General features: G+C 40.8%; 2 protein-coding genes across 2 annotated transcripts in view; both read right to left on the reverse strand.

Moving 5' to 3' along the window:
• LOC5578621 (putative sulfiredoxin) overlaps nucleotides 1–5,920 on the reverse strand; it is a 31,484-nt gene extending 25,564 nt beyond the window's left edge. The window contains exon 1 of the mRNA XM_001656992.2: nucleotides 5,695–5,920. Coding sequence (XP_001657042.1) covers nucleotides 5,695–5,761 — 67 coding nt within the window. The 5' untranslated portion in view covers nucleotides 5,762–5,920. The remainder of the gene's footprint in view (nucleotides 1–5,694) is intronic.
• A 461-nt stretch (nucleotides 5,921–6,381) lies between these two features.
• LOC5578622 (multifunctional protein ADE2) lies at nucleotides 6,382–13,110 on the reverse strand. Its single transcript, XM_001656993.2, has 3 exons — nucleotides 12,904–13,110; nucleotides 12,374–12,835; nucleotides 6,382–7,302 (listed from the first exon to the last, which is right to left on the reverse strand). Exons 1-3 carry the CDS (start codon nucleotides 12,920–12,922, stop codon nucleotides 6,500–6,502), a joined length of 1,284 nt encoding a protein of 427 aa, XP_001657043.1. The 5' UTR covers nucleotides 12,923–13,110; the 3' UTR covers nucleotides 6,382–6,499.
• Nucleotides 13,111–14,835: the final 1,725 nt, after the last annotated feature.

Genomic DNA, 14,835 nt, shown 5'->3' on the forward strand with positions numbered 1-14,835 from the left:
TTTACATACAAAGGTATCGACCGTAATAACTATATTTTGAATTTATTTATCAATATATCGTTCTATTTTGCTCGAAGTAAGAGGGAGCATGGAGAAGAAAGCAATGAATACTAGATGGATAGGTACCGTAAGGGAACGGCGAGAGAAATTGGATTAGATATTGAAGAGGGCATACCATATGAAACAGTGTCACTCAAAACGTCCTTCCTTGTGGCTAACGTCCCCTATGGGAACGGCTTGGGTGTGTTTTAGGAATGTGCGGGTTGGAAAGTTTGGAAAAAATATTTTGGTGGACCTTTCAAAACTGCTTCTTTACTAAAAACATGTAAATCTTTCATAATGAAAAAAAATTGAGAATTGCATGGTTCCTAGTTATGGAGAACATAGTGGGCCAAAACAATCCAGTAGGCTTTCAAGATGTCAATTCATATATCTAAAACTAGGGGCTAAGCAATGAAGTCTGGTAAAATACTTGAGGTCTTTTAAGACCTTGACCCTCTTGCTAATAAAAGAAATTTATGATGTTCTTCAAATCCTCAAATGTTCCACCAAATTAAGGATGAACATCGTGACAAGTTTCCGAAACATTCAGAAGTTCGGATTCTCAGATTCGAGCCACTCAGAGTACTCTAGGACACTAGGCTTTCCAATCGTTCATTCCAGATTCAAGAAATCACCAAGGCAGAAGAAGCTTTGGTGTTTTAGATGAAATGAAGAGCTGTCCAAGAGTTGAATAATCATAGAAAAAAATCAAGTAATCGTATCCCGGCATATAAACCGTTATACGAGGTCCGTACTTTGGTGATCATTGATTTAGTTTAGCATATCCGTAAATCTCCCTACAAAGTTTAGTTTACTAGTATGCGCCTGTGCCGTAGACATCTCTTCAGAACACTAACTGCGCCTGAATATTGGAGCCGTCAATACAAACTTGAAAAAATGTGCTTCAGGATAACCTCAGAAATTTCTAAAGATTTTCCTTTGAAGATTTTTTTGAAAGGTCAACTATATTTCCAAAGTCCTCCGCAGGTATTATTTCCAATGTAAATTTTACAGAGATTTCTGCAATATTTTGTCAAATATGTCTACAATCATTCCTGTAATAATTCCACCGGGAATGTTATCATAAAAGCTTTCAGGGATGTTAAACTCCATAAAACAATACAGTAGTTTTTCAGGGATGCCTCCAAGAATCCCTTCATAAATTTCTCTACTAATACCTCTCAGTACTTTTCCAGCCATTCCAATAGAAATTCTTAGATAGATTCTCACAAAAAAAAAATGTACACGAACTGGTCTAGGATAACCTAGGATTTATTTTAATAAATTCAAGATTTCTTATCAATTAATCTTCTAGATATTTCATAAAATAATTAATGTTTATTTAAACTTGTTTAGTACTGTTTTTACGTAAAAGTTTGGAACAACATGTTGATTCAAATGACGAACACTGCGTTTATTCTGTCTCATGTTCCGAACACCTCGATTCAAATTCCGAACAGCACGAATAAATCGTATTCAAATGATCAATTTTACAAATAAGTTTATATGAGCTAGTTCTACTGACCTCGAACTAGATAATCATCACTACTCTCCAGATATAAAACAGTTTGGAAGACGTTGAAATTGAATTGCAAATTATTGCCATTTCTGGGCAATTCGGTGACATTTTTCAGTGAAATATGTCAACCAAATCGCCATACAAAAACCGAGTGTTCGGAATATGATTCTGTTCGGAATTTGAGACAAAACGGTATCAAGGAATTCATCCTGATTTTTTTTTTTGAAAATTGCTACAAAAAAAAATGTTGATTCCTACATGAAAATTTTTAATGCTTCTTGCACGTATTCCTCTAGGTAAATCTCAAACTTTTTTTTCATCAATCATTTTCCAATACATTCCTTTTATGAATTCCTTCGACGAATCTCTCAGGAATTTATCGAAAGACTTTTACAATAATTGCTCCGAAGATTTCATCAGGAGGATTCCTCCATAAACACATCATAAAATTCCTGTGGGGTTTCCTCTGGAATTTCTTCAGCGATTGCTTTTATTCAGAACTTGCTCGTGGAATGAATTTTTAAAGAGATTTTTTCAATGATCTTTAACAGGTACATTATCGGGGATTCCTTCAGGAATTAGGACAGGAATTTCACCAAAGGAATCTCCAGAAATGCATCCAAGGATTTAAACACCAATTCCTTATGGACTATAGGGAATTTTCCCAAAATGTTTATACTATTTTTCTCGAATTTAATCAGCGTGTTTGTTGCGGGTCTTAAAAACAAACCATACCCTAAAAAGGTAGTCTGGCCAAATAGAATTTCTCCAGGTTCTACCATGATTTGTCCAGGGGTTTCCATGTTTTTCCTGAAGTTTTTCCAAATCTACTGAAAATGACATATTCCTGAAATTTTAAGCATTTCTCTAGGAATTTCTCGAAAGATTATTCCATAAAATTTTCAAAGGTTTCCTCCATATCTGCCTAAATTTTTTTTTCTGAAATTCAAATTTTCCTATATAATTTCCCACATAGATTTTATCAGAGTTTACTTGTGGAATTCTCACGTTACTTTTCAAGACGAGCTGTCAACCATCGAGAGGCTCTTTTTGTTTACTTTTTCTTTAATCACAAACTGAGCCACATCAATTTCTTCTGTTGCGTTTTTGTATGACACGCTAGCCAAGGACATTGTATTTCGAGCTATAGTGCAAAACATCTCAAAGGCTTCAGTATTGCACTGTTATAATCGAAAAGGAGCGAGAGAGGAGAGAATTTCTCATTATTACATGGGTCCTTTTGAAAAGTTACGAGAAAATTCTTTTATAGATCTATTCAGAGATTTGTCCAATGTTCCCAAAACACATATTTTTTTTTTTTGGTTTCATGTTTTACTTTAGAAATTTCTTCGATGAATCCTTCAGCAATTTCTTCAAGACTGTTTTCCACTGCTTACTTCAAGAACTACAACGAGGATTAATCAAGATTTTTTCCAGTATCCGTCTCAAAATTCTTGTAGGAGATCCATCGGAGATTTCTTCGAAAATTTTGTTAAGATTTTTTTCATTCTCATAGGTTTAGCATGGATTCATCGCGGAAAGTCCTCCAAAAGATTGAAGCAAGGGTTCGGACTTTGATCTTCCAGCAATTCGTCTTGGAAGTTGGTCTTACTCTCCCTACGAAAATTTTCCTAGGATTACTCCATAAATCCCTCCAAGGTTCTCCCCAGGAACTCTTCGATAAATGTCACCAGGGATTCGTTCAAGATTTTTTTCCAGGATTCCAGTTGAAATTTTCCAGAAATATTAGTGTTCCACTTGAAATGTAACACCAGGAAGAAGTTTATTCAACGCAGAGTTCGACGCGTTACAATCGATCGCTTTTCCGAAGTAGCCATGCCAAATGATTCCCCTAGATGGTTTCCCTTTGTGCCATTCAGGTGTTCATCGTAATACTGCTTCCACCTTTCGATCATCTCGCGTACCCTCCACACCCTTTTTCAATGTGAATTTTAACTCTTTGTGGTTTATTCTTGGAGTTGAAATGGAGGAAGTACACGCAGTCTTCCAGCCTGCGCTTTTGATCATGTTTAACGTTCATTTCGCCGAAAAATTTCCACTGGGATTGTATTTTTTTAAAGTCCTACCACTAGGGTTGTTGCTATCTGACATTTCAGGAGGGACTTGCGAAACAAAATACATACACCCAAAATTTAAGTTCTAACCAAAGAGTGTGTGTGTCTGTTCAACGATAGCTCAAAACGCGTAAGAATGGAGTTTACTTCGGACCGATAATGAAACGTGACCGTCATGAACAATGCTTTTTTATTAACTGATTTTTCCTCGATACAGTGGTGCCAAGATTATTATCTTTCTACACTGAGGGGAATGTTAATTCTAATTTCAGTGATTTATTTTGATATTCTCCACAGGAGTTCAAAAACAAATCTAATCTTTCAGTATGACAAAATCTCAAAACCTGGAAAAAAGATGTTTTTGAAGTTAACGAACGAAAACATTTTAAAATTAAGTAAATATGTGTTTCTGGCATAAACTTTGATGTTGTCAAATCCATTGATTTTTGCACATTTTTCTGAAAATCCTTAAAATGTCATAATTTGGCAACTGGTCAGATCCCTAATTCCAAGATCCGATTCTAGATACCGGGTACCCTCGTTGGTGTGACCACATTTAATGTGAACACTTTTTAATTTGTACCCCGCTAATTTGCACATCGTTTAGATTAAAAATGGTTCAAACGTCATTTAGCTATTGGAACGGAGTGAAGTAAAATGGAACTCTGCGAATCGGAACGCAGAATCAAAACAAAACAGCCAAAGGGGTAACCAGACACCCGTTTCTAGGGTGACTAGATGTTCAAATTAAAAATGAACCCCGATGGTTTGCATGAGGTACCGTTCAAATTAATGGGGGTGTACGGTATTAGTTATGTACCGACAATGGAGAACTCAAGTTTCAATTTTGACACTTTTGAGCATCCTACTTCGTCAACAAAAAAAACCTACTCGGGTTTCATGTTCCTGTCTGACACCGTACACGTAAAAAATAATTCGCCGAAAACTTTAGCATTATCACAAAACCTCTAAATTTTAAAAACGAAAATCAAACCATTTTTTTTTGGGTTTGGGCGCAAGCTTATGCATTTGATGTAAACATAAAGATAGGGTTTTAGGACTCTATTTTTAACTCAATTACCCCTCTTCAACCCACTGTTTTGCAGTACATAAAATGCAAAAAACTTGTTTACATCCATATGCAGATGCTTCATACCCTGTCCACCGCGTTTGACGCTTCCCTCGAAAGTACCAAAAGGGTAATGAATGAATAAATTGCAAAACAGCTACCGTAATCCGGGGTAACATTGATCAGCGGGGTAACTTTGATCAGTATGACCCTTTTCGTAATGAGGTCAAATAATCATTTATCCATGAAATATTATCAAAGCCTGAATGGAGCCTCTTTTTCTTACATTCATAAGCTAATGAAAATTGAGGGTTTTGCGAAAATTGCGTTTCGTTCATGTGTAAATTTATCAACTTTTTGAATCAATGATTTTTATCATCATGGATGACACTACCGAAGATTCATGTCTCACACGAGTTCTGCAAATGGTATGAGCAAGCAAGATGCGACTGTTACTGAAAATGGCATCGCCGAAAACGATTCCGTTGTGGAATCTATCAAAAGTTTATTCAATTAAGCAATATTAACGAAGTACTATTAAGAATGCAGAATTTTCTTATGAAATTGCCTACCTTTAGGCGTATTGTGCGGTTCAAAGTGATTTTATTTTTGAAATAACACAAAAAGTTAATGACTTGTAAGAGTTTGGACTTCATATTCGGCTTGAGGGGTCATGATTTAAGTAAGCAACGATATTTTCAATATCCCCGAACGTTATTCACGTGGCTGATCAATGTTACCCCATATCAGCTAAATCAAAAAATCACTTAAAACATTTATTTAAACATACTTAAATCTTTTTAAAACCAAAATACAGTATACAGTCACAAGCGGTGAGTGCCAGTACTTGTTTCAAAAATAAAAAACTTGCAACATTTGCATTTTCAAATGAAAACATTAATAGATATCTCAAAAACTGATCAATGTTACCCCGGATTACGGTATATATATACCTACATCAAATAACAACAAAACAAGCTTTCACTCACCGAAATCGAGTCTGGATTTCTTGAGGATTGGATTAACCGGTGACAAACTGGTTGCTCTTTTCATCATTTTCACGAGGACGTTATTGGATAATTTAAAACCGGCACAAAACTACCTTAAGCTAAACAAATGGCACTGCAAGTGAAATGTTTCAATCGTCCGGTTTCGGATGTTGTTTCATTGGTTGTAGCTGGAGCAAGACTAAAACCAAAACAACCACGATAAATGCACCAAACGAGCAAAATCCATCAACAGTACAAAATACATATAAGTGCGAGGATGGAGGTAAACAAACATGTACACTGTACATTGTACAGGCACTCAGGCAGTGCGAAACAGAATCAAAAGAAACGCAAAAGAAAAGAGCGCGTGGTTTTTGACAGATGAGTGCTGGCTGCACTGCAATCGATTGTTGTTTCATTTTCAAAAGAATTGGCAACGGATAATGTGAGGTAGAATTTAATTTTCAAGTATGTTTGAAAACACTTAAACATTATGTGACTAGCTACTAGCTAGCTACCCAACATAGCCGACCACGTTCCAACGGAATTTGGAAGCAAAAAACAACAACGGAAACTTTTGTTGGGATAAAGTACATTGATAAGTAGTCCTTAAGATTTCTCCAAGAAATCCTCAAACATTCTCGAAGATCAACAGTGAATCGGAAGCAGAAAAGAACGACATTCAAATTGTTATAAAAAAAGATTTTATTGTACTCTTCATCTGCTAACAAATATATAAATGTCTTATAGCTTAATCAAATCGAAACCTTACAAAATAACATCCTTACACAACTGTCATACAACTCTACTCCTTCCTGACCCCGCGGAAGCCCTTGTCGGCGTAGATCAGACTGGTGAAGTTGGCCAGCTGCTTGACGCGCAGCTTGGACCAGATCAGGAAGTTGTTCAGCCCGAGAATCTGCGCCGCGTTCAAGGCTGCCGCTTCCGGGTACAGTACCGTGGCACATCCCAGTCCCGACGGCAGGTTCAAGCTGGACCACACATCCAAGCTGACGTTCTCGGGCTTCACCGGTGGGCAGTTGATCACCGGATAGTTGGTGTTACCGGACAGGACCGGTCCAAGGCCGTTGGAGCGACCGGCCACCGTGATGAACACCAGGTTGCTCAGGACGCTCTCGTACTCGTTCACGATGTGCAGTGTCGTCTTGGTTCCCTTGTGCGCCGAGGTCACCCGCAACTCCACGTTCAATCCCAGCTCGCGGCAATGCTTGGCGATCTTCTCGCAGTGATCCTTGTCCGAGGGGCTGCCCATCAGCACCACCACGAGATGGTCGTTCTTCGGCTGCAGGTTATCCAACTGCTCGCTGACCCACAGGAAGTTACGCTTGACGGTGTCCAGATCGGAGGCGGTAACCGAAGCCAGGTTGCGGTAGACCTGTTTGTCAACCATCAGGCGCTTGTCGCCCGATGGCCACAGACGCCACGAGTCGGAATCGATGACGTCCGCCACCAGCAGTTGGCCGTCGGCGTCCACTCCAAACTCGATCTTCATGTCGATCAGGGCGCAGTTACGGGTGGCCCAGGCACGTTCGAGGACTTCGAACACCAGAATGGTTGTCTGGCGCATGATGTCCACCTCGTCTTGACCTAATGATGAAAAGGAAGATGTAGTCAGTATGTGGCGATAAGAGTTTCTATGGTGTTTTGAAGAAGATTGCAAGAGCGTTCTGAAGAGTATACAAGAGGAATCGCTGAAGGGTTCCAAGATAAATTTTAGGAGAATTCCTAGATGGGTCTATGGTGATTTCTGAGAATAATTTGAAAAGGTTTCCGAGAGGAAACTCTGGGATATCGAGAAGAACCTCTGGGATATCGAGAAGAACCTCTGTAGTATTCTGAGAGGAAACTCTGTAAGATTCCGAAAGGAATTTTTGGAGGATTCCGAGAGGAACCTCTGGAGGATTCCGAGAGGAACCTCTGAAGGATTCCGGAAGGAACCTCTGGAGGATTCCGGAAGGAACCTCTGGAAGATTCCAGAAGGAACCTCTGGAGGATTCCGAGAGGAACCTCTGGAGGATTCCGAGAGGAACCTCTGGAGGATTCCGAGAGGAACCTCTGGAGGATTCCGAGAGGAACCTCTGGAGGATTCCGAGAGGAACCTCTGGAGGATTCCGAGAGGAACCTCTGAAGGATTCCGGAAGGAACCTCTGAAGGATTCCGGAAGGAACCTCTGGAGGATTCCGGAAGGAACCTCTGGAAGATTCCAGAAGGAACCTCTGGAGGATTCCGAGAGGTACCTTTGGAGGATTCCGAGAGGAACCTCTGGCGGATTCCGAGAGGAACCTCTGGAGGATTCCGAGAGGAACCTCTGGAGGATTCCGAGAGGAACCTCTGGAGGATCTCCACAAGATTACGAGAGGAATCTCCACAAGATTCCGAAAGGAATCTCCACAAGATTCCGAGAGGAATCTCCACAAGTTTTCGAGAGGAATCTCCACAAGATTCTGATAGGAAGCTGCACAAGATTCTGATAGGAATCTCCGCAAGATTCCGAGAGGAATCTCCACCAGATTCCGAGAAGAATCTTCACCAGATTCCGAGAAGAATTTCCACCACATTCCGAGAGGAATCTCCACCAGATTCCGAGAGGAATCTCCACAATATTTCGAGAGGAATCTCCACAAGATTCCGAGAGGAATCTCCACAAGATTTCGAGAGGAACCTCCACAAGATTCAGAGAGGAATCTCCACAAGATTCCAAGAGGAATCTCCACAAGATTCCGAGAGGAATCTCCACAAGATTCCGAGAGGAATCTACACAGGATTCCGAGAGGAATCTCCACAAGATTCCGAGAGGAATCTCCACAAGATTCCGAGAGGAATCTCCACAAGATTCCGAGAGGAATCTCCACAAGATTCCGAGAGGAATCTCCACAAGATTCCAAGGGAAATCTCCACAAGATTCTGAGAAGAATCTCCACAAGATTCCGACAGGAATCTCCACAAAATTCCCAGATGAATCTCCACAAGATTTAGGAAGGAATCTCCACAAGATTCCGAGAGGCATCTTCACAAGATTCCGAGAGGAATGTCCACAAGATTCCGAGAGGAAGCCCCACAAGATTCGGAGAGGAATCTCCAAAAGATTCAGCAAGGAATCACCAAAAGATTCAGCGAGGAATCTTCACAAGATTCCGAGAGGAATCTCCACAAGATTCTGAGAGGAATCTCCACAAGATTCCGAGAAGAATCTCCACAAGATTCCGAGAGGAATCTTCACAAGATTCCGAGAGGAATCTCTACAAGATTCCGAGAGGAATTTCCACAAGATTCCGAGAGGCATCTCCGCAAGATTCCGAGAGGAATCTCCACAAGATTCCGAGAGGAATCTCCACAATATTCCAATAGGAATCCCCATATGATTCAGAGAGGAATCTCCAAAAGATTCAGAGAGGAATCTCCAAAAGATTCAGAGAGGAATCTCCACAAGATACCGAGAGGAATCTCCACAAGATTCCGAGAGGAATCTCCACAAGATTACGAGAGGAATCTCCACAAGATTACGAGAGGAATCTCCACAAGATTCCGAGAGGAATCTCCACAAGATTACAAGAGGAATCTGCACAAGATTCCAAGAGGAAAGTTCACAAGATTTCGAGAGGAATCTCTACAAGATTTCGATAGGAATCTCCACAAGATTCGGAGAGGAATCTCCACAAGACTCCGAGAGGAATCTCCACAAGATTCGGAGTGGAATCTCAACAAGATTACGAGAGGAATATCCACAAGATCCCGAGAAGAATCTACACAAGATTCCAAGAGGAATCTTCACAAGATTTCGAGAGGAATCGCCACAAGATTCCGAGAGGAATCTCCACAAGATTCCGAGTGGAATCTCCACAAGATTCCGAGTGGAATCTCCACAAGATTCCGAGTGGAATCTCAACAGGATTTCGAGAGAAATCTCTACAAGATTCCGAGAGAAATCTCCACAAGATTCCGAGAGAAATCTCCACAAGATTCCGAGAGAAATCTCCACAAGGTTCCAAGAGGAATCTGCACAAGATTTCGAGAGGAATCTCCACAAGATTCCGAGAGGAATCTCCACAAGATTCCGAGAGGAATCTCCACAAGATTCCGAGAGGAATCTCCACAAGATTCCGAGAGGAATCTCCACAAGATTCTGAGAGGAATCTCCACAAGATTCCGAGATGAATCTCCACAAGATTTCGAGAGGAATCTCCACAAGATTCTGAGAGGAATCTCCACAAGATTCCGAGATGAATCTCCACAAGATTTCGAGAGGCGTCTTCACAAGATTCCGAGAAGATTATCCACAAGATTCCGAGAGGAATCTCCACAAGATTCCGAGAAGATTCTCTACAAGATTCCGAGAGGAATCTCCACAAGATTCCGAGAAGATTCTCTACAAGATTCCGAGAGGAATCTCCAAAAGATTCTGAGAGGAATTTCCACAAGATTCCGAGAAGAATCTCCACAAGATTCCGAGAGGAATCTCCACAAGATTCCGAGAGGAATCTCCACAAGATTCTGAGAGGAATCTCCACAAGATTCCGAGATGAATCTCCACAAGATTTCGAGAGGCGTCTTCACAAGATTCCGAGAAGATTATCCACAAGATTCCGAGAGGAATCTCCACAAGATTCCGAGAAGATTCTCTACAAGATTCCGAGAGGAATCTCCACAAGATTCCGAGAAGATTCTCTACAAGATTCCGAGAGGAATCTCCAAAAGATTCTGAGAGGAATTTCCACAAGATTCCGAGAAGAATCTCCACAAGATTCCGAGAGGAATCTCCAGAGGATTCCGAGAGGAATCTGCACAGGATTCCGAGAAGAATCTCCACAGGATTCCGAGAGGAATCTCCACAGGATTCCGAGAGGAATCTCCACAGGATTCCGAGAGGAATCTCCACAGGATTCCGAGAGGAATCTCCACAGGGTTCCGAGAAGAATCTCCACAGGATTCCGAGAGGAATCGCCACAATATTTCGAGAGGAATCTCTACAAGATTCCGAGAGGAATCTCCGCAAGATTCCGAAAGGAATCTCCACAAGATTCCTAGAGGAATCTCCACAAGTTTCCGAGAAAAATCTCCACAAGATTCCGAGAGGAATCTCCACAAGATTCCGAGAGAAATCTCCACAAGACCCCGAGAGGAATATCCACAAGATTCCGAGAGAAATATCCACAAGATTCCGAGAGGAATCTCCACACGGTTCTAAAAGAAATGGCGATTGCTACATAAATATCCAAAAGATTGCCTGATCAATCTCTGCAGAGGAAACTTTGGAGATCTCCGAGAGGATTTTTTTTGTGATTCTGAGTATCTTTAGAGATATAAGAAAGGAATCTCTGAATGATTCCGACAGAAATCTCTGAAAGATTTCGAGAGGAGTCCCTGTAGGACTCCGATAGATATCTCTGTATGTATAGTAGAATCTCAACAGCATTCTGAGTGGAATCTCCTGGAAAATTATTTCGAGAGGAATTTCTGTAGAATGATTTCGTTATGCATGTGTAAAAAATTCCAACAGAATCCTTAAAAGCTTCCGAAGGAAATTCCAGGAAAATCTAACATTAGATGTATCTCAAGAGAATTAAAAGAGAAATCATTAGAAGATTCTAAGAATAACCGTTAGGGGTCTTCCAAAAACCACTTGGCTCTATAGACAATAAAAAAGATTTTCAGAATCCTAAAACAAAAAAAAAAGGTTATTAGAAGCCACTATTAGGTTGTCATTATTTTGAACAATATTTGATGGTAAGGTGATTTAAAAATCTACTATATTCATCAATTAACCAACAAAAATGTCCATTTGTGACACAGATTCTCCATCAATTATTTCCATGCTGTGGATCTCACGTTCCAAACAAGCAGACATGTAAAAAAGGGATCGTTGCGTCATTCTTTAAAGTTTTATATAAAAACAATGATAAGCCAGTAACTACAAAGTAGGCTGGCCATCGTTTCTAAATCTCTGACGTCGGCCTACTGTTATGGTGACCAATTGCAAGATGAAGTTGCATCATAAAAACATGATTACTAGAACAGTTGTTATTGTTTTCTTGCGATCGAATTGCGCCTATACGACGATCGCTCAAGGAAGAGGATCGATCGACCCCCACTGATGGTGATGTAGTCGAGGCTGTTGTAACCATCAACAAAGCGAGCCCTTATCGGTCTTACTTGTTATGATGAAAATGTTATTGATCGGACCGATGGTAAGCGGTAAACATCGCGCCATGTTTGTTGTTGCCATGGTAACCAATTGACGAAAGGATCATCACGACGAGAGTCGTGCGTTGACATGGGAACTCCATCTACGGAGGGTCAAAGTAACAGCCAGCGCCTACTGATTGCTTACTATTAACGATTGTGGTTGTTATTGTTGTTGCTGTAGATGTTGAAAAGCCGGTTGATAAGGACGGTCACAACTTGTTTGTTTGAGTTTGTTATTGGAAAGATTTCGAAAACATATTTACTCGAAACGAGTTAGGGATTAAGGTGAAGATGAATCAAAGCCAAACGACAAATTTTCAAAGGCACAAATCTGAACAACTGTACATCGGTTTTAGCTGAAAATTTGATCGATTAGTCACCACAAGCTAATGACCAATCGATCAAGTTTTCAGCTTAAACGGATGATTGGTTCTCCAGATTTTTGAGATTTGGCTTAAATACCTTCACTACTTACCGATCAACACTCCATTGACCTTGAAACCGGCGGAGACAATCTGCTCTTCGCTCCACTGCGGGTCATCGTTGGCATCGTCCTTGTAGAAAGTTTCCTGCTTCGGTGGCGAGAATCGGAATCCTTCCTTCACGCCGGGGTTTCTCTTCAGGTACGATCCGGTGGCCAGTCTTCTGGTGACCCATTCAATCGGCACCATCTCGCACTTGCGCGCCAAGAAAGCATTGTCCGAAACCATCCGAACGAAAGCCGTCTTCAGGCCGACCTGGTTCAATAGCCCGAACACCTTGGCGTTGGTCTGGTTGGAGATCTGGGCCTTTCCTTCGAGGTCATGCGCCCGAACGCCATTGTGCGCCGTAATACGATCCTTGTTCAGCAAGATCGAGTGACCCGGCAGCGAAGGCACGTCGTATACCTGCTTGGTCTTACCCTCGATCAACAGCTTACCCAGCTTGATTCCACCGACTATAAAACACAATCAAAAGACCATAAATCAGTGCTCATCCAGTAAAACTATTAAATCCTTAAATTACCTTCCGTGACCGCAGCCATCTTAGAATCCACTGATTGCACTCAATTGAACCTAGTTTACACAACTCAACTATAACTTCGGTAGATAAACCACAACGTGCTTCACTATAGCCGATTCTCTGTATCTTACAAAAAAAAAACAGAAAAGTCCGTCCGAAGTAGTCTGGCTCTGGTGGCACACTAACGCGCACTAGTGAAGTCCAATTAATCTGGCCACTTCCCGCTCGCGATCATTTATACAAGCGGCCGCAGGCTTTAGGGTGTGTGCCATAGGAGAGAGCCTCTCCAGCGTGTACCGGCGAACTCACCAGCACACGCTTCGGAAGGCGCGTATCGTTTGAAAACGTGATTCTTCGGTGCGCTTGTATGCAGTGGAATGTTTGAGACTCCAACCAGGGGCGTCCTGCTGCCATCGATGTCTTATGCGCGATAGATGTGTGGACACAAAGTATAAATCATTTATGCGTGTAGGGGAGGTAATTGAAGATGTTCGGCTTTTACATGGCTTCAGCAGAGACGAGCAATTTGCATCGTTGAAGATGTTTATACATATCAGCTGAGATTCAGTGTGCTTTGAGTTTTTTTTATACAATATGATCTACTTAGGGGGATTAGGGGCATAATGAACATACGGGGCGAAATGGACACCCTCTCAATATCTGATAATACGCATATTTCATCAAAAGTTCATTCACTGCATGAAATCTGTAATGCATTTAAAATGTTTGACGGTATGAAAGTTTATTTTTTGCTTCAATTGTTCTTCAAAATTTGACTTAAAATTTTTCTCAGTTTCAAATTGGCATATAAGCAAGACCGTGGAAGAATCTAATTTTTGAGTAAAGTAACGAACCCAGAATGGTTCTTTTTAGCTATTATGATTGAGGGAGAGCCCTTTTGCATATCGGAATGATTGACAGTCATTGAATATATTGGAATAACTAAATTTCATGCAGGTGTTCATTTCGCCCCGATACCTTTTTACCAGCCTTGTTTTCGACCCAATTTTCTATCTCGCTTTTCTGACATATGATATGATTTTTATCACTATGAATGAATGTGGCGCGTCGTACTAACATCAAACTTGAAAACTAGCCGGGGGTAAATTAAAAATATTGCCATTTAATGGTCTTAAAACGAACATTTGCTTAACGTGTCCATTATGCCCCTAATTCCCCTACTCTATTTTTTTTCTGTTCTGGTCGACTCTACTGCATTCTAATTGGCTCTGCTCTATCTTACTTTGTTCTGTTTTATTGTATTCTGTTCTATTATTTTCAATTGTTCTTTAGTCTTCTCTAATTGGTTCTAATTTTCCCTATTCTAATAAGCTCGGCTCAAATCTACTATATTCCTGCTCTACTCCTCTGGACTCTGCTCTGTTTTTCTCTGTGCTACTCTGTCATCTGTTTCTGTTCGGGATGAACCACTGCGACCAGTTTTCTTTGATCTTTTGTGGTATACCCGTGTCCTTTGTTTAGTGCATGTCGTTCTACTCCATTACTATTGAGAAATAATGAAATAGTCGTTTTTTATACAAATATCATTCTTTACCATTTTGCATAGAGCCTCTTTAGAAAAAGATACCACTATTTATACCTTTTGGAGAAAACAGTTTGTCACCATTAAACTCTCAAAAGCGCGCCCCTTAATCACGTTCGGCCACTAAGCTGGTTGAATGATACTGATTTTGACCATGCATCGGTACTCTAGCGTATCAAATTATTTCTTCTACTTATAAGTGTTATGTCCGGACCCAACGGTAGAGACCGGCCAGACACGCACGCATAGGGACTACACAATAGACGGGTGTGTGATTGACCGAGTAAATGAAACGGTACGCGCGCGTTCGTAGTCAGTAATAAACTGAATAGTTTTATTTCGCTCTGCTATGGCTGAGCCAGCAGCCAGCATATTTCGATAAGGTGGTCAGC

Source organism: Aedes aegypti, chromosome 1 (genome assembly GCF_002204515.2).
Source record: "Aedes aegypti strain LVP_AGWG chromosome 1, AaegL5.0 Primary Assembly, whole genome shotgun sequence".
NCBI classification, from domain to species: Eukaryota; Metazoa; Arthropoda; class Insecta; order Diptera; family Culicidae; genus Aedes; species Aedes aegypti.

Coding starts and splice junctions, on each gene's coding strand:
- LOC5578622 (XM_001656993.2), bottom strand. Junction 7,303..12,373: donor GGTCAATGGAGTGTTGATCG/GTAAGTAGTGAA, acceptor TTTCATCATTAG/GTCAAGACGAGGTGGACATC.